The sequence below is a fragment of the Rhea pennata genome, chromosome 2 (assembly GCF_028389875.1).
Source record: "Rhea pennata isolate bPtePen1 chromosome 2, bPtePen1.pri, whole genome shotgun sequence".
Lineage (NCBI taxonomy): Eukaryota > Metazoa > Chordata > Aves > Rheiformes > Rheidae > Rhea > Rhea pennata.
The window spans coordinates 152,766,236-152,790,797 of record NC_084664.1 but is presented as its reverse complement, the minus strand read 5'-3'; the positions used below and the strand labels follow the sequence as shown (position 1 = coordinate 152,790,797).

The 24,562-nt window shown below is 37.5% G+C and overlaps 2 protein-coding genes across 3 annotated transcripts in view; one reads left to right on the top strand and one right to left on the bottom strand.

The window, feature by feature from the left end:
• Positions 1-7,525, bottom strand: part of NSMCE2 (NSE2 (MMS21) homolog, SMC5-SMC6 complex SUMO ligase) — a 133,242-nt gene extending 125,717 nt beyond the window's left edge. For both annotated transcript variants that reach the window (XM_062570619.1, XM_062570620.1), the window contains exons 1-2: positions 7,424-7,525; positions 4,335-4,482 (exon numbers count right to left, since the gene is read on the bottom strand). In XM_062570619.1, coding sequence (XP_062426603.1) covers positions 4,335-4,467 — 133 coding nt within the window. In that variant the 5' untranslated portion in view covers positions 4,468-4,482; positions 7,424-7,525. The remainder of the gene's footprint in view (positions 1-4,334; positions 4,483-7,423) is intronic.
• Positions 7,526-7,592: 67 nt separating this feature from the next.
• WASHC5 (WASH complex subunit 5) overlaps positions 7,593-24,562 on the top strand; it is a 30,531-nt gene continuing 13,561 nt past the window's right edge. Inside the window, exons 1-14 of the mRNA XM_062568415.1 lie at positions 7,593-7,744; positions 9,109-9,400; positions 11,398-11,543; positions 12,611-12,695; positions 13,016-13,116; positions 14,100-14,292; positions 15,960-16,112; positions 18,748-18,861; positions 20,000-20,171; positions 21,054-21,181; positions 21,724-21,853; positions 22,647-22,759; positions 23,412-23,578; positions 24,154-24,229. Coding sequence (XP_062424399.1) covers positions 9,215-9,400; positions 11,398-11,543; positions 12,611-12,695; positions 13,016-13,116; positions 14,100-14,292; positions 15,960-16,112; positions 18,748-18,861; positions 20,000-20,171; positions 21,054-21,181; positions 21,724-21,853; positions 22,647-22,759; positions 23,412-23,578; positions 24,154-24,229 — 1,764 coding nt within the window. The 5' untranslated portion in view covers positions 7,593-7,744; positions 9,109-9,214. The remainder of the gene's footprint in view (positions 7,745-9,108; positions 9,401-11,397; positions 11,544-12,610; positions 12,696-13,015; positions 13,117-14,099; positions 14,293-15,959; positions 16,113-18,747; positions 18,862-19,999; positions 20,172-21,053; positions 21,182-21,723; positions 21,854-22,646; positions 22,760-23,411; positions 23,579-24,153; positions 24,230-24,562) is intronic.

The window sequence follows — 24,562 nt, the reverse complement described above, 5'->3', positions numbered from 1 at the left end:
TCAAAGGATGGGAAGACAGACAGAGGACTGGAGAGGGAGGAAAAAGAACATTCTTATGCATGCATCACTACTGCTACAGAAAGCTTACTGCTACTTAATATAGATGGCAAACAGCCATGGGTCGCAGTTGATCATGAAACTTTAGCGCAAGTTTCTGTGGAAAAAGAAAAGTAGTTCCATTTTTTCCCAGAATAAGATTAGAGATGGAATAATTGCTTCTCACACAGATATTTCTTTCTACACTGCAGGGCCTCTACATTTTACAGCAGGAATTTGATGTGTGGTTGGAAGAAGGTCCCAGACATCAAGAAGTATCTTGTTATCTACATGAAATCCTGTCCAACTAATCAGATAAAAACTCTACCTGATCATGCTTTAAAATGCTTTTTAGAAGCCTTATGCTAAGAATTTATTAACATCTTATCTACAGTTAGTATACTCTCCAGCCTTTCCAATTATCTGGCATTTGTACTAGACCTTATTCCAGTCCCACACAGCAGCGGCTCCAGCTAGCAGACCAGAAGGGTCCCTTTAAATGGCAAAGCACTGGGCTGGAAGCTAGGTGATGACCACAAGTTAGTCTCCTTTCTTCTGACATCTACCGTTCTTTGTACTTCACAACCCCAAAACCTTGAAAAAGTTCTCCTACTTTCACTGTAGGAGTCAGATACTGCCATCCTCAGAAAATTATGAAAATTCACATCCAATTCCTTTAAGCAGAGCTGGGAAGGGATTTGTATCGTCAGCATGTTCAGTCAACACGTAAGGCAGATACCAATTCTGAAAACACAGAGTAAGACTTACCCTTCCAGTACTTCACATGGGTGTGCAGCAGTACTTTCTAACTGTATATGACTACACTAAATTTAGGTAAAGACAGTTTAGCAACTAGCAGCAGGTAATTTACTAGTGCAAACAGCTGATTCGCAGTATGCAGAGGGCTTAGCAGGGCACTTAAAGCTCTCTCAAAAAACTGTTTTATTTCAGTGATGGAACAAGTAATCATTATTTACCGCGCAGGGAGCTGACAGGCTTAACTAGTGTTTGCAAAGCATAAGAGATTGTGTGAAGAAAGGCAAGGATGAAGTACTAGCAAGATTACTGTAAGTCTCAGAATACCCTGAGCCAACTCCTGCCCACAAGTCTGGCACCTCTTCCGATCAGTAGCCCTCTGGTATCATGATCTAACAAGTTTTACTCCCTCTTCATTCCATGTAACATCATTATCCCATCCGTTTAAATAGCTTAAATTCACAATCATTCTGAGTGAGTTTTTTTTTTGTTTGTTTGGTTTTTTTGTTTGTTTTTAATAACTTCCATCCACTTTTTTACACTTCTAGTGTAAAAGGACTTCTTTGCTCTGTGGATGATTGAACTGGAGAGGATTATTGGCTACTCACAGCCAGATCAACAGACACATAAATAAGCCAGTTTCTTTTCAATGTGTTTGCTAACTTTAGGGAAAGTAACGCTTACTTCCTGTCTTCTCCTGCCACCTAGCGAGTTTTTCATTTCCACTCTACCTGAAGAGTCATGTAGTTGCTTTATAACTCACACGTGTACAAAAGCGCTGAAACACTTAATGTTTTTTCTTACGTCCTTTAGAAGTGTACTCTGTATCCTTTTCCATTAAGCATGTCAGAATTTAAAGATCTCTTCCAGAGATATGCACTAAGTGATTTTACTTAACAGGGAAACATCTTCAAAACTGACATATCATAAAAGCACTTTAAGCTTATCAAAGACAACATATATTTGTTAATTTATATTACTTAGCTTTATTAGATATCTGAAGTTAGAAAACCATACATAGGTTCTTTCATGAATCACTGCTCAATCTTAAAAAGGCATTTGCAGTCTACACTTCTACAGAAAGCAGCTTGAATACAACACCAGAGCAAACACACTACAATACCTAAGAAAGTAGGGAAAAACAATCCAATCAGACCTTTAAAAAGTCTAATTTAGCATCAGGTAGGTTTATGAGAGGTACCTCCTCGATACTGCATTAACCAGTAGCCAGTCCAGCAACACTACTGGGTACAATTTAATAAGTAGGCTTAACATTAAATGTTTTCAGAATTGGGCTCTTGGAGAAGAGTACTTAAGAGAAGAAATCAACATCATTTAGTATACTAACTTTACCTGCCTTTCTAATTATTGATCTTCAGATACAAACACAACCTCTTTGATGCACTTCCTGAGAAAATTTTACCTCAGTATTATTTCCAAAAAGTAGACCTGTCAAGAGTTGTCAAATATATGGACTCCAGACCTAAGAAAGTCCAATGGAAAAAAAAAATACTTTCACAGAAATAGTGCTTGTCAAAGAAAATAATAATCCCAATAGAACTCTTTGCTACTACAAAACCTAGTAACAAAAATTGTCAGAAGCTGGATGAAGCTTGATCTTTTAAAAGAAATTAGAAAAAAATGCAAATGGGACTGCAACAAGAATGCAGTAATATATAATCTAAGGCTGGCTCAAAACTGAATGAATACTTCGCCTTAGAATATGAAGGCAAAGTCGGATAGATGGGTAATAATTTCTATAGATAAAAAAATGCCACATATGAGTCAGAGGTAAGAGCTAAACAGTAAAGTCAGGCAGATTAGACAATCCTGATTCTAAAACACTATGGAAAAAAAAACAAAAAAACAAAAACAAAACAAAAAAAAAACAGTATGCATTTACCAAAAGTAGGTCTTTGCCACAGAAACCTTGTATCTTTCTTGATGGCACAAAACAACCTGAATTCCAAGTTGAACAGACGAAGATGACCTTTAAGTGATTAGTGGAGTGAAAAGTAAACCTTAAAATTAAAAATAAGGAGCTTCACTCAATTGACTAGGAAAAATAAAGTGATAAAACTGTTCCATGTGCACATGTACATAAATCAGCAAGGAAAAGGATAGATGTGGCAACAAAGAGAACTATTTTAAATGAACTATTAACACTGTAATACCAGATGAAACAGATATGAAATATAAAGTCTTTAATCAATAAATAATAATCTAGAATATTTTTTCTGTAGGTCAAGGGGATACTATGTAAAAAAAGTGGTACTTCATAGTTCTACAGTCATGATTCCACAAATAAGATGCCCATGCTAAAATAAAATTAGTTTTGTGAAATAACGTAGCCATTAACACTGACTGTAGAAATTTCAAGAGTGATCTCCTCTATAGATAGAACATTTGGCTGATTTGGTTACTGAATGGAATGGTCAAAATAAAGTGAAGGTTATAATTAAAATTAATATGCCAGTAGTAGAATTAAGTTAGGAAGATTAAATTATCCAGGAAACATCTTTAGCTGCAAACCTGCATATTGGAGTTTAAGTTTCCTTCCAGCTTTCCAAATATGACTGCAACAGGAGCTTGATTTTACTTCTGCTGAAGGGTGAAATTAATCAAAATCCTTAGCTTTTGTTGCCTTCTTGGGTCATTCTGAGCTCTTGGGATTACCAGAATTCAGTACGGTCCGCAAATTTTCATATCTCTTATGGTGAAGTAGAGAGATTGTAACTTCAAATGCAGAGAGGAAACAGAACTGGTTATACCAGTTTTACTGCAGTTTTACTAGTTTTGACTGTTTAGATAAGCTTTTTATTTTCTCTATCACTGCAGAAAAGTGGTGTCAATTATCTCTGACAGTAATATGGACAAAAAGATCAGAGGACAGAGAACACACACACAGAAAACTGTTCATTTTGATTTTACACACACTTTGGCTTAGTTGAGTGCAAGACATCAATTATTTTGTTTTAGAGGACTCTTACTCTCCACTCATAACTGAAAATATCATTTAGGATTTTAGAGCTTGGAAAGTTGAAGCACCCTAAATCGGTCTAATTTTCAGGAGGAAAAGAGAAAGGACTTAGAAAAACTGCATCTCTTACATATGTCTCAAGTTCTGTACTCAAAACCAATAGTGTTATTTTAATGCATCTTGCCCTAAATATTAAATAAAACACACAAGAAGCAGTATTAGAATGAAAAGTTATTTTATTCACCCACTTAGGAGGCTTTCTCCATCTGTTTCAGCACTGTTAAAAAGTTTCTACTAGGCTGTAAGATAACAAACACTGGAATGCAATTAGTATTTTGTGTTACAAACCTGGGACAGTGTTTGCTTGGTGTTTATATTTTCATTGAATTTATCAATAAAGACAGTGAAGTGATTGGAATGGTAAACCAGCCAGAAGAGCTGCTGTTTCTATAATGAAGATAGATACTGACTGTAACTAAGCCAAAATATGCAGGCCTAGGACTCATCTGTGAGGTTCAGGAGGCAATATAAGCAAGATGATATACTCAAAGGAATTACTTACTGAGACTTTCCACGAGGTCAAGGGCAACACGAGTAGCAATATCCATTCCAGTGTTAATGTAAGACTGGCAATTTTTCAAAGATGAAAGAGAAGAATCCACACAGCTGAATGAGATTGTTGCACCCCCTGGCATCTTGAAACCATTAGTCTAGAAACAACAGATAAAACATTTTGAATACAGTTTGAATACAAAGCATTTGGAAGAGAAAACGTAAGTACAGACAGCTAAGCATAAAGCCGTAACAGGGCCACCAAACACCAGAGAACAGGGATGAAATCTCAGCTCCTAAACTGTCAGAGAAAATTTAGTCAGTGGAATCAGTAAAAATGTGACTCAACAGAGGATTTCAACTTCCCTCCTATTCAAGGCTAAGCAAAACTACACCACAAAAAGTAGCTTAAAGTTCTCTTCTTCTCATTCCTAGCACTATACCACAGTGAGATTGAAATACTCAAGGATTATGTCAGCTTAAAAGTTTCTGCCCTATTTCAGATCCAAAGAAAGCCAGTAGGCCCAAACACTCATCTATGTTTTCTAGGCATATCTGCAGTTAGACTAACAAGAAATATTAGTCTCACCAAACTACAAGCCTGTTTCAACAGCCAGCCCTCAGGAAAAAAATAAAAAATAAATGTTCTAAAAATGTACTCAGCAGCAAATTACCTAATATCATTTCTTAAGTAAAAGCCCACCACGGTATGAGCTTCAACCAAACATATCACAAACTTAGCTTTTAGTATCAATATTCCATTGGCACAGAACACTAAGTCACACAAGACTCATGTCTGTGCTCTTTACCACCTTCTTCCTTTCCACTACAGACCCACAACTACAGCCTTGCTAGGATTAACTCCTTCTCCTCTGTCATTAATACAACCTTCAAGTGGGATTGCTTACACTCTCCCTATAACTTGAATCAATCATACTGTCCACATCAGTTGGCGGTCTCTTCTCAAGATTTCCATCTTCTGCTCTTCCTTCTTTGCTCTCTGCCATCATTTGCCCGAACAATATGTAGATAGTGAAAAAAACAAGGGTCTGGTGTACTGAGTTTTATACTTCAAGTTACAGGAGAAAGAAAAATTCTGCTCAGCTTTTGGCAAACGATTATAAAAACAAAAGTCTTGAACAGACAGAAATATTGCATTACTCTATGTAAACAATAACTGATATTATCAGGAACTAAACTGAGACCATACTGGTAAGGGAGGAAACAAAATCCATTCTGTGAAATCCCAAACTAAAATTAGGGGAGACCAGAAGTCAGATGTAACTAGTACGCAGAATAAGGGGATGAGTCATTTTATGGACTACTCCCCTTGACAGGCTATAACCCAACAGAAATCAGGACAATATCTAAATAGAAGGGACAAAGCTTTATACCCAAGGCTCTGTCTCCCATCTACCACTTTTCCTGGGATTCCAGAACTATGCCTTGCACTCATCCTAATCTGAAGAGCACTGCCACGTTCCACACAAATGTCATGAGACAATTTCTGCTGTCTTCTTCTTTCTCTCTTACTGTTTCCTTTCCTATATTTTTCCTTCTTTAAAAAAAATGTGCTTGGCCACTCAGGACTATCTTTTATGACACTGTTCTGAGGACTTGAATTTACAATAGCCTTTTAACAACACAGATGTTCAAGTTCAGTACAACTTACATATGAACAGCTTTTCTCTCTCTCCCCTTCTAAAGGTACATCCTGTCACAGAAGAGGCTGCAATCTTCAACAATAGCTCTAGTTCATCTCATCTCCTGCTCTCCCCACCAAAAGACAGTGATTGCGATCTGTAATACCATCTAAGAGACTGTCAAACTGACAATGAAAGACAAGGAAAAAGTTTCTTACGAAACTCCATGAAAGTAATTAAAAGGAATGCTCCTAAAGTTTTATTTAATAACAAATACTTTAAGCTGTTACACTAAGTTTTTTGCTTATTTTTTTTAAGCAGCTGTTTTCCATCTAAGAGTGTTTGTACAGAACCTCTGTAATCCAAACTTTATACAGTGTGAGTCACATAAAATCACATTAGCAGATTTAGCTTTCTGGGCCCATTTAGTGTATCAAAATTAACAGAGAACCCAACACTTCTTGAACTTGGTAAATCTCATTCATTGCATAAGTTTGTTGTTCTTTTGGAAATTTCTCACAAACACTGTGAAAGACAGGAATCTGAAAAAAATAACAGTGAAAAGTTAAAAAGGTTTCTTTGTTCTTCTAAAACATGCAGGAACACTGAGAAGCTATACAGGAACTGAAATTGTTCTCTACAATACTAAATCATACCGACATATTGGTAGCTCCATCACAATTTGTGTTTTTGCAAGTAATTTAAGTACTCATTAATGGATTTTTTTTTTTTTAATAAAATGTTAAATTTTATAGAAACAGTTGATGACCCCAAGCATTCTTTAAGCTCAAAACTGTCCATGTTGCCTTCAGAGGAAAAGGCAAGTTCCTCCCTGGAACATGGTTTTGAGCAGTATCAAAAGGACGCAAGGTGCGTCCTTTCGCATGAAGGTGCATGGGTGCATCAATGAAGCACTTGAATTTGCAACCCCCTGTCCTTCATCTTCTGGGAAATACAATGAGTAAAAAAACAAGATTTCAAAAGGAGACCCAACTGAGACTAATTAAGTAATTTTTCTTTCAATAATATTCAAGCAGTCCAGATAGGATTGCAAAGCAGAAACCCTGAAAGGTTAAAGTGTCAATTCCACCATCAATGTTTAAGATTTGCGCAAATGACCTAACTTCCCTCTGCTCTAACCTCCCAGACTTTGAACCAGAGGTAAAATACAAGATCTATAGGCGATCAGTGCTCACCATCGCTATTAGTCCCTACCTCCTGGGCACACCCGGCGGCCCCTGCTTCCCCACCGCCGGCCTGCGGAGAAGAGCCCAGCGAGCAGAGAGACCCGCGCACCTCCCCGCCCCGTCACCCGCCGAGCCGCGGCGGCTGGGCCGCTCCAGGCCGCCCGCGCCAGCGGCGCGCAGCGGCCCCTGCCCCTGCCCCTGCCCGGGGACCAGGGCCGGAGGGGCAGGGGGCGGCCGAGACGGGCCCCTCCGCAGCCGCGGCTGCTCACCTAGTGCCCGCCACCGCCACCGCCACCGCCGCCGCCTCAGGGGCTCCTCTCAGGGGCGGCCGCGGCGCCGAGCCTCTCGGCCGCGGGGAGGCGGGCCCGGCCGCCGGCGGAACCGCCTCATCAGCCGGCGCCTCCGCACGTGACGGCGCGGCGCCGCGTGATGGGAGCGCCGGGCGCCGCCGCTTCCCCGCCGCCGGCTCACACCTGCCGCCGGCTCACACCTGCCGCCTCCGCTTCGCCGAGGGCTGCGGGGCAGCGCAGCGCGGGGTCAGCGCAGCGGAGCAGCCTCCTCCGTCCGCCCTCGCTGCCGCCGCTCACCGCGTAAGCGCAGCGCCCCGGGGAGGTGGCGGCCGGCGACCGGGTGGGAGGCGAGAGCTTTGCGCGGCGCCGCTGGGGCTGAGCCGCTGCTGCTGCGCGGCGGGCGGCCGTTGCGGGTCTCGCGCCGCGGCCGTTGCGGGTCTCGCGCCGCGGCCGTTGCACTGGGGGGAGGGGGGAGGGGAAGCGCTGGCGTCTCGATGGAGCCCGTCAAAAACGGAAGCTAAAACGGCGGCTTGTCCTCCTCGGTGAGGCCCGGCTGCCCCGGCAGTGACTTCTGTGCAGCCCCAGGAGCTGTCTGCGTGATGGGGTGGCTCTCCCGTGTTTTTATCGTCACCTTCCGTCGAGAAATCGCAGTATGGCCTGGTGAATCAGGGTCCCGGGCGGCGGGGGAGGATGAGATGTAATGTGAGGTCCAGTCCCGCTGCTTGCGGTCTAGGAGCTGCGCTGAAGCCCGCGGAGGAGCGCTTGTTGCCACACCAGCAGTGCCTTGTTCGGCACGTAGCAGGCAGATGAGGCTCCTGGTTTGTGTTTTGAGGCAGCCTGGGTTGTGCTGTCAGCTTAAATGTAGCTCAGTGGTTTAAAAGGCTTTTGATGAAAAATAAAGTCAACTCATAAGCTCTCATAAATGTTTCAAACCTAAAAAGCAGCTTATTTTTACCTCTACCACCTTCCAGATACTTCAGGAAAAAATGCCCATAAATAAAACTGGCCAGGAAATGCAACCACAGTACAAAAGCTCTCTCTTAAGCAATAAATAAAGGAAAGGAGCTGTATTATTTCCATTTGCTATTGGATTTTCCCTTGTTCCAACACCCGTGTAATCTTTAGCACTGGAACAGGTTGCCTGGAGAGGTTGTGAAGTCTCCTTCTCTGGAGATGTTCAAAACCTGCCTGGATGTGAGTCTGTGCCGCATGCTCTAGGTGACCCTGCTGGAGCTGGGGGATTGGACTAGATGATCTCCAAAGGCCTCTCCAACCTCAACCATTCTGTGATTCTGTGTTTTTGGTTGTGTCTTTAAGTTACTGTAGTATTATAAGCACGTCTTCTAACCTACTAGTTTGTGCCTTCCTTGCTGCCATCTGCTGCATGACCTCAGCTGCTTTAGTATTTTTCTTATTCTTTAATAGTTACCTTAACATTTTCTGGCACGAAAGATCATGTTATTATTTCTTGTCTGGTCACACAGATGACTGAGATAAAACTACATATATGTTGAATGTAAATTCAGTCTGTTTCACTTGAAAAAAAATGGAGCTTTTATATTCCATAAATTGTAAGGCTTAAGTGTACTTAAAATCCTTATAGAATAAATTGTCAAAAGAATCACTATAAAACATTCAAAATGTGGATATTTTTGTTTTTACAGGTACTATCAATGGAACAGCTGCTTTTCTCATTAGATGTTCTTCTTCAAGTAACCTAAAGACTAACATTCAGAAACAAACTGAAGGACTGTTGCATTCAGCTCCACAATGGTTGATTTTCTAGCTGAAAATAATCTTTGTGGTCAGGCCATTCTTAGGATTGTCTCCTGTGGAAATGCCATCATTGCAGAACTTTTAAGACTTTCCGAATTTATTCCTGGTGTTTTCAGGCTAAAGGACAAGGCTGATCAACAGAAGTATGGGGATATTATATTTGATTTCAGTTATTTTAAGGTAAATCCCTTTTTTTATTATTATTATGAAACTTCTCTTCTGATAGAGCCTGAGGGTATTTCAGCTTATGCCCTTATAAATGTGGAAATAGTGACTATTGTGCTAGTTTTTAACATTGATCAGAATTAACTAAAATAATTTTCTGCTTCCTTATTATTTACCAAAAATCCAGCAAACTAAGATACTAATCGGGATGTGCTTGCGTGCTAACACTCCTCTTACAGGTGGTCCTGTATTTACATGCTTCCTATCATACTTGGCCTCATATATTTAGGTGAGTGGAAACAGACTAGTGAAGATTGTGTGCTTAGCTCCCTAGGCAGAATAGAAGTACAACCACTACTTGTACTGGGTGTTAGAGCAGGTAGTGGGACAGTTTTAAATACATACATACAAAAGCAGTCCACACTATAACTTTGAAAATGTTTGATGAGTCAGCTGGCCTTGAGTTTCAATGAATATTGATTATATGACATTTGAATATTGGAGTTGAGTGTTTTTAATTATTATTATTTCCAGAAGAAACTCAAATTTTCACTTTGACCAACAGGCTCGGAGCCTATGCACCTGGTTGTTTTTCTTTGGCACAATATGCCTGTCTTCCTTTGGTTATCTGTAGCTTTCCCTTTGCCACTGTAAAAACTGCTTTATGCTTTCCTGTTTGACAGTAGTGTGATGGTTCATTCACTGCACTTGTCTGTGTGCACTGAATCAACAAATAAATAAGAGCAGTGTCCATGAACAGCTGTTGTTTTTCTTACAGAACTAAGATTTTTGCAGTACCTTTTTTTCCCCTCTGTCACTCTGTAGGCTGATTTGCAAGGAACTACACAGACTGTGTAATTAGACTTTCTCCATATAGACTGTAGAATAAAAGAGACGTTACTGTTAGAGCAGTGGACTTTTGGGGGGGATTTTTTTTTCTGCATTGTAAATTTTGAGTACTTGGGGCACGGAAAATAACTGAGCATGGGTGATTTTCCAATTACCTTTACAGGTAGATTTTTGTTACAAGTTTTTCTTTTATACAAATAACTTGACAATTTAAAAGCAAATATGTATACCTGGCCAGAAATAAATATTCATTCTGGAAGCTAGAAGATTCTTGAATGTTGTAGAAGCAAGACACTACTGCTGATTTACAGCAATGTAATCAAAAAAAGATAGCTTATAAATCAGTGTTTTGTGAATTTACAAATATTAACACAGTGAGCCCTCGATTTCTGCATTCATGATGCTTGAAATTAGGTGATGAGATTGGAGATTTTGAAAAATCAATGTTTACTTTGTGCATTTAGACTTTGTAGTCAGTTGGGATGTGCTTTTATGCTTTGTTTCACGTGGCTATTTTGTAGGGAAAAAAAAGGAAATAGAGCATTTTTAAAACCACTCAGAGGTTGTCACCTAGGTTTTAGACTTGACATTTAATTTTAAGTTATTTTTATGGAGTTCGTGTTCACAAAATCTTTTAAAGCTATGATCTCACTCAATAGAAGTGGTCTATGGAATTATATTAACATTTTCAGTTAACTCTTGGTGATGGCACTGAAAGGTGGTAAGTAGACAGTGGCAAATAATTAAAACAGTTTGCACCATTGCTTCCAGAAAGTGAGCTCATCTTCAGGTAATCCTGATACATGCCCATGGTAAAGCACATGGTGATTTTACACGCATCAGGATTTTACCGAAAGTGTTAATTATTCTTTTCCATTGATGACATGGGGCAAAATCATTATATTTATCGTGTCATATTCAAAAATATTTAAAATCTATCATATTTATTATTGTTATAGATCGTAACAAATTATAAAATTCATCATTACGGAATCACTGTTTAATCATAAAATAGCTTGGAAAACTGCAGATGCCTTGTTTTAGTAATAAGTGTTAATTCTGTCGTTAAGAACACACTGGTAGTTGTGTGTATTCTGTGTTCTAATGAAGTCTGACGTAGACACAATCAAATATTCTCTCTAAATATGAGTTTTCTTTCTTAGGGGCCTGAGACATGTGAAGGCAAACTGGAAGCCAAACCTGAGTTACTGGATTTAGATGAAGAATTCCGTGAAAACAACATTGAAATTTTGACAAGATTTTATCTAGCTTTTCAGAGTGTTCATAAATACATTGTAGATTTAAACAGGTATAGCTTTTTTAATAATATATAGAGTTTCTTAAAGACTACAATACTGTTTAGACTTAATGATTAGACATTTTTTCCATGGGGACCAAATGCTTGCAGTTCAATCATATCCACATGCAATGGGAAACTTGCTGGGCTGGGCACTGACTTTTACTCTTGCTGTTGCATATCAGCTTAATCTATGACCTGAAAATATTTAACGTCTCTACCTCGTTTCTTAAATGTAAGCTAGAGCTAATTCTTCTTCTTTATCTTAGAGATTGTCCTGAAGATTTATGAATGAAAAGAAACTCCATATTATCACAGTTTTTTTTTTGATCCTGTAGAGGAGAGAATCACATAGTGTTTTTTCTTTAGCATTCCTTGGTATTGTTCATCTAAATTTAATTTTTCCATAGAGTTACTATATCCTCAAGTTTGTTGCTGTTATCTGTCAAAACAATATGAAAAGATCATAAAATACTGTAAGAAAGAAGCGCCAGAGAGTTTGAAGTCTAAGGATTGCTTTTGTTGTTGAATTTGGGTTAAAAGGAAAAAAAAAAGCTCATTGTAGTAATAAGCAGTGTTACGAGAAAACCCTATAATACGAAGAAATCATCTGTTAATCAAGATGAAGTATTTTATTTATAGCTCTACCTTTCAAGTTGCAATTAAGATAAATTTAAGGTATTTCTAGTAGCTATTACTGAGGATAACTTGAAAATATGATAATTTTATTAAATTTTAAGGCAAAGGAAACACTTTTTCTTCTCAATACTCTGTTCTCAGAGTGAAGGATAAGAGAATGATTTGTTAGCTGTAAGTTACAGAGTATTCTTTCGTATCTTTCACGTACAGCATTAGCAAATTGAAAGAGAGTTTGCCAGTTGGTTGACCTAACTACAAATTCAGCCTCTCATGTCATATTAGAGCATCTATTCTTTGTGTGAAAAACGTTGTGCTGCTCGCACTGAAGAAGCATTGTGATGTGTCTCTTGACTTTGAGTGAAAATTGGCCAGTTGAGTTCTGAGGACATGTGATTTAAGAGGAAAATAGTCATTGACTATGACTTTGGTATGATTCCTAGATATTTAGATGACCTCAATGAAGGAATTTACATTCAGCAAACATTAGAAACCGTCCTCCTTAACGAAGATGGAAAACAGCTTCTAGTAAGTACTCAACAGTTTTGTAATAGTAGAAGATAAACCAGCTAGTTTAGTTCCAGATATATTTTGGTATCTATTTTGTTTATATCTAGTCTTGAATAGATGGAGGTTTAAATTTACCAAATACATTGAAATGCTGTGGCTCACTCTTAGGTGGTCAAAGCCCCAAAATCTACAGCCTGTTGTTTTTCACACTAGTTTCAGAGTAGTTTGTGTTGTGCTAGTATGTCAGCATTTATCTTCACATGTTACTACAAAATTACATTAATTTGATTTCTTTCTGATTTGGAGAGGTTTTTCTCTTCTTTCTTTTTTCCTAACAGTGTGAAGCACTCTATTTATATGGAGTCATGCTATTGGTCATTGACCAGAAGATTGAAGGAGAGGTCAGAGAAAGAATGTTGGTTTCCTACTACAGATACAGGTAATGTGAATTGGTGTTTGGAAGAACTCAAAGCTGAAAGAATGTAACATGCAGTATGTTCAGTTAATTCAGTTTTTGAGTTAAAGTAAATGGAAATATTGGCACCTTTTTGACTACCTGGTGCATACAGCTAGACTCTGATTCTGCAAAGCTCTCTGAAGGTCAGTAGAGCTTCTCGCTTTAGCTGTTTTTGCAGACCTGGCTGCAAAAATGGGGCCACAGATTTCTCACGCTGTCATAATAGAGATTTGAAATCTGTTAACAAATAAACATTCGCGTGAAGCTTCTAGTGCTGCAAGTGTCAGCTTTGAAAGCATCACATGTTCCCAGTTGTTGGCACAAATCTGTGAAAAGTCCTGAGCATCTGGATAGAAAATGTATTCCAAGTCAGCCTTTTTAAAAAAAAAAAAAAAATGGAGTGCTTGATTAGGCAAATTGATAATGAGATTTCCAGAGTGGACTGTTAGCACTGCTTTATCACAGCTAGGGCCTCCAAGATTTTCAATGCAAACTCTTTTACACATAATGCAACTAAAAAAGGGGGCAGCCTGTACCTATGCTGCTTTGGCTGTGTTTATGGCTCTCAAGTGTGTAATGAGGAAGGATACCTTAGCTCTGGAATACCAGGAAATGGAGCAAGAAGGGGAATTCAGAAAAAGTGTGTGTGGGGGGGGAGGAGGGTAAATTAACCTCTTCTGAATACAAAGGTACTTTTTTTCTTTTTTTTTTTTTTGTCCCTGAATAAGATTTTCTTGTGTCTGTTTGTTTGTGCTTTGTACACTTATCTGGGGTTCCAGTATGGGCATTTAGCAGTGTCTTTCTGTAATGTGGTAAAAATTATATTCATGGAGTAAGCATATAAAAAGTCTCCCAAACCTTAGTATCTGACTACTTTCTTGGAGTGGTGGGTGGGATTAGAACAGAAGGGAGAGAAGGAAATAGTCAGGTCATACAGCTTAATTTTTGTTCCTTTCTGAAAACAGTGCAGCCCGATCCTCTGCTGATTCTAATTTAGATGATATTTGTAAACTGCTTCGAAGCACTGGATACTCAAGCCAGCCTGGAGCCAAAAGGCCTCCAAACTATCCTGAGAGTTACTTCAGCAGGGTACCCATAAGTGAAACATTCATCAGCATGGTTATTGGCCGTTTACGATCAGATGACATTTATAACCAGGTAAGTTACTGTGAGATGGAAGAGGGTTCTAAAATTGAGTATTGAATGGTTTCTTGGGTAAGTTACTCATCTGTAAAGCCTAGAGGAAAATAAACTCCTATTAACTCTCCAATTCCTTCAAAGATTCTCATTATTTTAATTACTACAAAGAGCTCATCCTGTAAGAGGCAATGTGATTAAAAAAAAAAGTACCAATTTCACAGTTCTTAAATATGACACTTGTATGAATAAAGAAAAAGAATTGAAACAAAGTGTGTTCAATGATGTATAGTCTCTTTTCCTTTGGGGGAGAGCTTCAACAAAACATTTACTTTTGAGCAAGTTCTTTCTTAGGGTGGACCAAACCCTCTTATTCCTATAATGAGTGGTATACCTCTTATGAATCCTGGATAGCTGAAACACTTTATAGATGCTTAAAAAAAACAGCATCTGAAGATTAGTGAATCACATAAATTAATGTTCTTGCCTTTGTTTATTTCTTAAAAGTAAAGACCCTGTTGAAAACACTTTCAAACTATGGACAGACATTTTAATTTATGAGAAAAAGATGCTTTTTTAGGCACTGTACTGTGTTTATGACTTTTTTAAAGCTGAGCAAAAAGTTCTGCAAATGAGAAACCTTTTTTGGCAAGTTGTGAAGAAAGCTCATTTTATGATGTAATTTATGGCTCTGGTAAGAGACAGTGAAGTGTTAGTGCGAGTGCTCTTTTAAAGTACTTGTTAATCTAGAAGTCTCACTCAAGTCTTCTAATACTTTTAATCAAAGTTACCTATCCTCTTTTTTAATCTAACTTTGTTGGTTTATTACTTTCAGATTAAGATAGTATTACAACCCATGATCTCCGTTTTGTAGTGCTTGCAGTTGATAATTAAAAACTTCATCCAGAATTCTGTACAAAGCACAGTTATAGCTAATGTACTTTTCCCAAATGTAGTACAAAAAGTCAGTGAGGTAGAAATCTTCAATTTAACACAGATTAAATGGAGTTTATGTTGTTGAAGTATCTTATGCCTGAGCTGTTACTTGCTTTGATACTTGCAGCTTATTCTTAGCCTCCTATCTTTTTTTTTTATTATTATTAAAGTACAGAAAAAAATACAGGAAAAACAGGTGCTATTAATAGCTTTTCTAATGACAAATCATTATGTTTTGTTGAATATGATTTTGATGCTAGCTTTTATGTTAATATGGAGGTCTCTTACTATATTATCCTATGTACATTTTTTAAAATGAAATTTTACCTTTAGTCTTTTTGACCTTGCTAGTACCTGCAATTAGTGAATAACTAAATTATCTGCATCCTTTTTGCCTTTTACTTGATTTACGTTAGTCCTCATTTTTGTTTGAGATGAGCTACAAAACACCTATTTCTGACTCTGTTCCTTTCAGTCTGTCTGAAACTCTTTGATTCAACTCTCCTTTGACTCATTTACCCCAATAATATCTTACTATAGCATATTAAGTTTAGCAGACATCTACAGTCAGGCTTTGTATTCTGTAAATATCTTGTGAATGTGTTGTGTGTGTAAGCATGTCCAGCTTATCTGTGTGACAGAAAAGATTGCCTCCTAGATTGCCTCCGTGTTCTGTACTCTTTAATGTGCCCTGTAGTATTTGCAAGGGATTGTTTCATTATATTATGCTTTGTTTTGTTCCCTCTTCCTAGGTTTCTGCATATCCATTACCAGAACACCGCAGCACCGCCCTGGCTACTCAGGCTGCTATGCTCTATGTCATACTGTATTTTGACCCTTCTATTCTTCACACTCAACAAGCGAAAATGAGAGAGATAGTGGATAAATACTTTCCAGATAATTGGGTAAATGTTAATTCTGCTTTTAAACCATACCCTGGATTTAATGTTATAGAAACAATTTATCTTACTTTCTGCAAAGTTTGCTGCAATATTCCAGAAGTAGAATAGATTATCTTCTAGGGAGATTATACTTTGTTTGGAGTGAAGCAGACTGGATCAGCATGGAAAACTATCCTTTGCAAATATCAGTTATCCTCTCTAATGCTTAAATCAACTGGAACTCATACCATCATGATAAACAGAACTATAGAAAGATGTAGGTTGACAGGTATGTCTGGATTTCTTCTGGTCCAGCCTTCTACTTGAAACAGGGCTAACCTTAAATCAGGTTGCTCAGGGCCTTGTCCAGTCAAAATTTGAAAATATCTGAGTATCAAAAATACTCAAAATTGAGATTCAGCAGTCTCTGGGCACCTGTGCCTGTGCTTAATCGTACTGGTGGTTGTGGTGGGATTTTTTTTTCCCTGCTCCTCCTTCTGTTTGACTAGAATTTTACTTTTTGCAGTTTGTGATGATTGTCTCTTGTCCTTTTGCTGTGCACCTCTGAGAAAAGTCTGACTCTGTCTTCTCCATAACTGCCCTTTATGTAGTGGAAGACTGCAGTTAGATCCCTTAGTCTTCTCTTTTCCAGCCTAAACAAACCCAGCTCTGTCAGACTCTCCTAATGAAGCGTGTCCCCTTACTGTCTTAGTGGCCTTCTGTTTGATTCATTCCAGTTTGTCCAGATCTGCTTGTACTGAAGAGACCAGATTTGGAAATGGGACCTCACAGGTACTGAGTAGATGGGAATAATCACATCCCAGATCTACTGGCAGCAGTCTTGCTGACACAGCCTAGCATGTGATTAGCCATCGTTGTTGTAAGGCTGCGTTTCTGATTCACGTTCAGCTTGTCCACTAGGATTGTTAGCTCCTTTTCTGCACAACTGCTACGTAGGTGGTTGGTCTCTGGGCTATGCTGTTGCAAGGTTGTTTTGGTTCCTTTGTTTTGTTTTTTTGTTTTGTCCCAGATGCAGATCAGTGCATTTATCATAGTTGAACTTCCTGTAGCTTCAGCTGGCCAATGCCACCAGCTTGTCAAGGTCACTCTGAATGGTAGACTTACCCTCTAACAACCCTCCACCGCACACATGTGCACGCACACACACACACACACACACACACACACACACACACAGATGTTGTTTGAAAACTTGTTTGAAGGTGTGTTCCATACATTGTCCAAATAACCTGGAAGGCAAACCAATCATTCTGTACAATCCTGTATACCTGGTCAGATACAGTGATTAAAACAATTTGAAGTGGCTCAGTAATGAAATTTAGGATTTCTACCCAGGGGCCATATTTTGCAAAAAATGCTATTGAAATAGAGTGATATGTAACAGTAAAGTCCCTAGGTAGCCTATGTCTAAGGAAATCAGCCATCAGTAAGAAACTAGAAATTAATTAGTATATTTCAAATAGTTTCAAATTGTGTTCTTTTGTTCTGCACCATAAGAGGAACAGAGAAGAAAAGAGTGAGGAAGCTATAACAACTGGCTGGTCGTTAAAATCTTTTTTTTTTTTCTCTGAAGTACTGCAAGCTTATGTCAGAAATTAGGGCTTCACACTGTGAATTTTTGATTATGCTAACATTTTTATTCACTTGATTTCACTGTAGAAACAATTATTTTAATACAATACTTATATTGTTGTGATCAGGTGTGGACCAGTTTGTTAACACTCTGTAAGACGCAGCTATTAAACTAGGTTCAAATCTGTATGTCGTTGTTAGCAGCTGAACAGTAGGCCTTTGAGGAACTGTCAGCAGCATGAAAGTAATGAACTTCACTGCAGCAGTATTAGGGGGATCCTCATATCATGCACTTGCATGGACAAGTGTCCTGTTTGCCTTTACTGACCTCCTTGCTAACATTGTCAGAAGAGATCACAGGTTGACAGTCTCCTAGATGTGGCCTATCCAAAATGGAGGAGTATTGGAGCAATAGCATGACAAAGCTCATGATACCACAGCTCTGTATATCCTTCATCTGTCAGTGACCTAAGACTTCCATTTCTAATCAAGTACTTTACAAATGTTTGTAAATCAACCAGTATTCTGTATTCTTAGTCCCACTTGAATGTGGGCAAGGGTGAGGGTCCAAAATCAGTTAGGTATTCAGTTCCTCTTAAAATCACAACTTGGAATCACAGCTTCGTTCCCGTTTACGTTCAACATGGAGGACACATTATAATTACTCAGTCATTTTGGGCATTACTAGAGTAGGATTCATTTAGCTGTTTCCCTATCATAGTTGGTTTCCCCTGTTGCATTGGAGGGCATTCTGCACAGCAACATGGACATGAAAAATGATAAGGTCCCGGAAAAAAGTAGAGACGAAGTATCACGCATAGTGACTGAAAGAACTATCACCTTGTTTTCAGAACTGATTAAGCTTCAAATTAACTGTACTTTCAATGTCCTATCATGGCTTGATTTCCAAAGATTAGGGAGCAAGGATTACAGCAACCAAAAGAAGTTTAATTATCTCATATTTATACCTGTAATATATCTCTTTCTACTCATATTGCTAAATTAAAAGCATGTCTTTCTAATACAAACGTAAACACAACTCTTTGGTTTTTGCTTATAATCTTAGGTTATTAGCATTTACATGGGAATTGCTGTAAATCTAGCAGAAGCATGGGAACCCTACAAAGCTGCCAAAACTGCCCTCAACTACACGTTGGATCTTTCAAACGTCAAAGAGCAGGTATGTAAGCTGGAGTTTAATATTTTCAGCAAGATTCAAACTATATGTGCATCTTGGGTATGTTGTGTGATGTCATTAATGTATGAATCTTTTGTATGCAATTATTTGAATACATGTTAAAATACCTGTAAGCTTCAAAGTCTAGTCTTCCCAGTAAAGCTTATTTCACTTCCTCTTGAAGTGGCTTGATTGCATAGCTGTTGATAGTCATGACTATGATGTTTCGTGTTGGGTTGTCTTAGCTCACTGTAGTGCTTGGTCTTCCATAGATGCAGTTTTAGAAGTTGAACGTTTATAGATATTATCACTCAGCCAGATAGTTCAGGGCCTTCTAGGTTATCTAAACAATAATCTGGAAGAAATACCTGGTTTAAAAGTACATCTTAACATTTATATAAGGCAATGTAGCTAAATGTTGGGTGGGGGTGGGGCTGTTAGTTTTTTTTTGTTTTTAAATGTGAAATTAATTTTTTTTGTCTAGAAAAGAATGAGTGGTATGGGACTATTTGTGTGCAACAGGAGAGTAATTTAGTTGAGGCATTTGCTGGATTGATGATAGCTAAATGCCTCCTTAGACCTTTATACAAGTGCTCAGAAGAGATACGAAGAAATGTCTGTTTAGGAGAATCATTCTGTACGTTATCCAGTGAACTTCAGTAAACTCAGTGAATACAAAGAGATATTTTTTCCTTAGTCTTCAGGGAGGAAGTTCTCTAAATAGAACCAACATTTAATTCCAAATTAATTCCAGAGGTGTTGTGTTTTTTTGTTTGTTTGTTTGTTTTGTTTTTTGGGTTTTTTTGCTCTTTCTTACTGGCAATACAATGTTATTGCCGTTTCTTTAGGAATGATTATTTTAAAGGGTACAAAGGTGAATATAGGAGGTTTGCAAGGCTGCATTTTGGAAACATCACCTTTCCTATATAGATCCTTTGCTCTAAAATTTAGTTCGGCAATGTCATACACTGCAACTGCATGACAATGGAATGCAATCAGTAGTGACAGTGGTTTGGGCTTTTTTTTACTTTATAGAACTTTAACTTGTGTGCCCTTTAAGCTCTTGGAAAGCTCCATGTCATAGATGCCGATTTTCCTTCGAGGCAGGGATTATGTTAATGCTAATATTGTATATTCCAAGGCTAGCAGGTCTGCTGCAGTCACTGAGCGAGTGCACACTCAAGTGCAGCAGTTTCTTAAAGAGGGCTGTCTAAGGGAAGAGCTAGTGCTGGACAACATTCCCAAGCTGCTGAATTGCCTACGAGACTGCAATGTAGCAATCCGTTGGCTGATGCTTCACACTGCAGACACAGGTAAGACTTCGCCTTAAGCTTTTATTACAGAGTTGTAACTTGTGCTATCCTGGAGCTCCATCTTAGGTCCTGAGCAAAGACCAGAATATGCTGCTGCTGGTAGTTAGCAGTAGCTGACTTTAGTAGCTTCTTGAGCTGTTCTTTTGCTAATGAGCTTCCTAAAATCTTAGACTGAAATGATAACATTATGTGTTCATTTTCTTAATTCCTACAAGCAGAAACAGATACGAAAAGTATTATGAGAATGCATGATCCTGTGGGAAAAAACTCCACAGCAAAAGTCAGGAAGCTTTATTTTTTTTATATATATATATATATACTTTATGATATACAGCATCCTTCTGAGAGTTTTGTGTAGCACCAAAAGGAAAGCATCAACCAAGTTTTTAATATTCTGGTAGTTCATAATATACAAACAAGTTTCTTACTCTAGTAATTGTTGAATAGTGCCTCCAACAAGAGTTTGGATTCCTAAACTTACCTGTTTAGGCATTGTCTTGGTTGTATGCTTGTGCTGTCTTTGGGGCTTCCTGGTATACAAGAGAGCTTCTGATACAGCCTCCATTCATTTTGTGTAACAGTTTCAGTAATGTTGATCTCTGGGCTTGTCAATCATGAGTACTAAATTCACACACAGTTTTTGGAAGCCAACAAAAAAGGCAGCAGAAGACTGAAGTTCTACAGAAACCTTACTTACTCCCTGTCCTAAGGAAGGTGTTGCACAAGGGTAGTCAGATCTATGTGAATGGAGGTTAAGAGGGTACTAACACATCGGAGCAAAATGTTTCTGCTTTCAAGCTATTTAGAATGATCCTCTTTACAAATATTAATGGTTTAGCTAAATTGTGTAACAGTGGAGAAATCTTGTCTTTCCATTTTCAGCTTGTGACCCAAATAACAAACGTCTCCGCCAGATAAAGGATCAAATTCTAACAGATTCAAGGTACAATCCCAAGATCCTTTTCCAGCTTCTACTGGACACAGCTCAATTTGAATTCATTTTGAAAGAGGTAATGCGCTGCTGCTTCCTTCAGTGTCTTTCCTTGAACTACAGAACAGAGCTGAAGAATTGAATAGCAGTAGTACACTTACTGCTTAATCCACTAATATAAAGAATGATTTTTTGATTTGTTAATTCTGAATTATGAAAAACACTCTCAGTAATCTGGTAAAATTATGTAAGAGTGAGCTTAACTTCAATGCACATGTTGTTGAATTGGATTTCTCTTTGTATAGGTTAAGATAACTATGCAAAGTCTAAGTCAACATTAGAGCAGTCTTGTGGCTCTCTAAGCTGAAATGCCACTGGATATTTTTGTAACTGACTAAAAATCAATGATATGTGTTGTGTTGTATTATAAAATTCAGTCAGTTTCTGTCAGTATGTGTCCATCTCACTAGCTGTATTTTTCAGTTTTGTATTTAATATTCTGGCAAGATCTCAAAGTATTTAGTATTCATTGTAAGTTTCATCTGTTCAATATTTTATTTCATTTTTATATTGTAGTATGCCGTCTTGCTAGTTTTATAAACCACTTTTTTTCCCCCAAAGATGTTCAAGCAGATGCTGTCAGAAAAACAGACAAAGTGGGAGAACTATAAAAAAGAAGGGTCTGAAAGGATGACTGAGCTTGCCGATGTCTTCTCAGGAGTTAAGCCTCTTACCAGAGTGGAAAAAAATGGTAATAACAAAAACAAAAACAAACAAAAAAAAAAATACAAAAACAAAAAAAAAAACAAAAAAAAATAAAAAAGACAGAGACAGTTTTATATAGTTTTTTTTCTAAGCTGATATTGAAAGAAAATAGATAAAACTTATTCTGATAATAAGAAAAAATTTAATTTCCCTTAGCCGTAGTAGATGCACTACATAATAGAGCACTTACATGCTCTCTTGTTAGATTTTCTGCATATATTCCATATGTCAGCCAAGCACCCATATTTAGGTACCTAATGTTTACTTGTCTATATTTTTAAATTAAAATTAAATTAAATTTAATTTTTTAAATTAAATTCTATATTTTTACATTTCTTATCACTTAATTTAGAGATGCCAGGTAATGCTATGAAATGCCAGTTTACTTTTCCATGTTTAATGGAATTCATAAGCAAAGTTGTAACTAAAATATAGAAATTGAAATTGCCAAGGCAATTTTGATTTCTATTAACATTGTAAAACCATTCTTCAAACACAAACTTACAATTTAAAGGGCATAATTGTTATTTTTATATAGATTTTATACTGCCCATTGTCCTTGATAATTTAGAAGGAGAGTTTTTTTGTGTTGTGTGTGACTCTTGCCAAAGTGTTTGCCACCTGGTGAAATATAGAATTTTAAAAGCAAGATGAAGACCTTTTAAATAATCTCATATATGTTTAGCGAAGAATATTTTTGTTGTTATTGACTAACAAATTCCTTACCTCTTTGCTGTTTATTATCCATGCAAAGATTTGATTAAGTCTTTCTTAAATAGAAAATCTTCAGGCTTGGTTCAGAGAAATCTCCAAGCAAATAATGTCTCTAAACTACGATGATTCCACTGCAGCAGGCAGAAAAACTGTGCAGCTGATACAGGCACTGGAAGAGGTATGGCAAAGAAATTTTGACATAAATAGACTAATATCTTTGAAAAATAATATTTGATATGCATGCACTAATTTCAAATAGATGAATAGTAAAGATCTGCGAACCTAAACAACTGTTAAGTTCAAACCTGGTTTGCAGCGTTATATGTACAGTCACTAAGGCTTCCTTATAGATCCTTTGACTGTAAAATAAAGACTATAGCATGAAAAAAAGTGCTACCTGCAGTTGAAAATTAGTGGGGCTTCTTTGAAGCAATGAATTCAGTATTAAAAATAATTTGACAACGTTACTCATTATTTTATTAACAATTCTGAAATTATAATTCATTTGAAACTAGAGATATAATTTGGCAGGCAAAATAAAAAATGCCCATACTTGTTGTGTGACTTTTTTTTTAATATATATTTTTTTTCTCTCAACTGCCAGGGTATAAAAATAACCCTCAGTGTAGTATACCTTCTGGAGTAATTTTGTGAAATTTCTTATTTAATGCATCTCCAAAGTAGACAAGGATTTTTCAATCTTACTATATTTTTTGAAGAACTATGTCAGCTTACTAATTAGTAATTTATCTTTGTATTGCTGTCCTTTAAAGATCAACAGACAAAAAAGGAGATTTTTTTTTTCATTTTCTTTTTTTGGGTAAATATAGGTCCAGGAATTTCACCAGCTGGAAACTAACTTGCAAGTTTGCCAATTTTTGGCTGACACACGGAAATTTCTCCATCAGATGATCCGAACCATCAACATTAAAGAAGAGGTCTTGATCACCATGCAGATAGTTGGTGACCTGTCTTATGCTTGGCAATTAATTGACAGGTATATTACCAGGCTTTTCTTCCGAGTTAGTCGTCATTTTTGAAACCTTTTGGAGATAAAATACATAAATATTATAAATGCTAGAAAATCTCCAATTTATAAACAGTCTTAAAGTCTTATTCTGTGAGCTGCTGAGTATATTCAACTCTCAACAGTTTGAATAAGAATTAACAACTATCCTTGGCATATCAGTAGTTGCAGATTATGTGATACTGGAACTTTCTACTCTCTACTTTGTTCTAACTATAACAGTTAAGTTCTCTGAAATATTGGAGATCCTATTTAAACCAAAAACAAACAAAAACTGGCAAAAATTCTTTCCATGGTCAGATACGGTGAGCTGCTATTTCATTAGCTTGGGTGTTACTGTGCTTAATGCATTCTTCTCTTATCCAATCTCCCCTTTATCATATAGTTTTCTAAGGCCAGTATCTCTTCAGACCAAATTCTTCCTTAGTATAATTTCGCTAATCTCCTGTGCCATTTCTGGATTATGCTGGTGTCAATGACACATGATTTAACAGCTGAAAACAAGAGTTCCTAGGGAAGGAGCTGACTTTTATTTCTTTCTTTAGTTTTACGTCTATTATGCAGGAAAGCATAAGAGTCAGTCCATCTATGGTAACTAAACTCAGAGCCACCTTTCTAAAGGTAAGTATGAAAGAAAGTGAATATATTTTAACACTGCAAGTCAGCTAAAGCAGTTGTTAAATAGACTTGGAATCTGTGAAGTTGCATATGACTCAAATCTTTTTACTGATATTTTCTGTATCTATATTTCTTCAGAGGTGTACTAAATAAATTAAAGGCAAATTTTAAAGAAAATAAAACTGAGTGATGCATGTTACTCTGTGCAACCAGTCGCATCACTGCTGTTAGAAAAATTAGTCTCATCATGAAGCCTCTATCCATTACAGTTACTTGCTGGAGACATGGGGTTCTCTGCATAGGTACAGGAGGAGGCTGAAGGAATTACAAGAATAA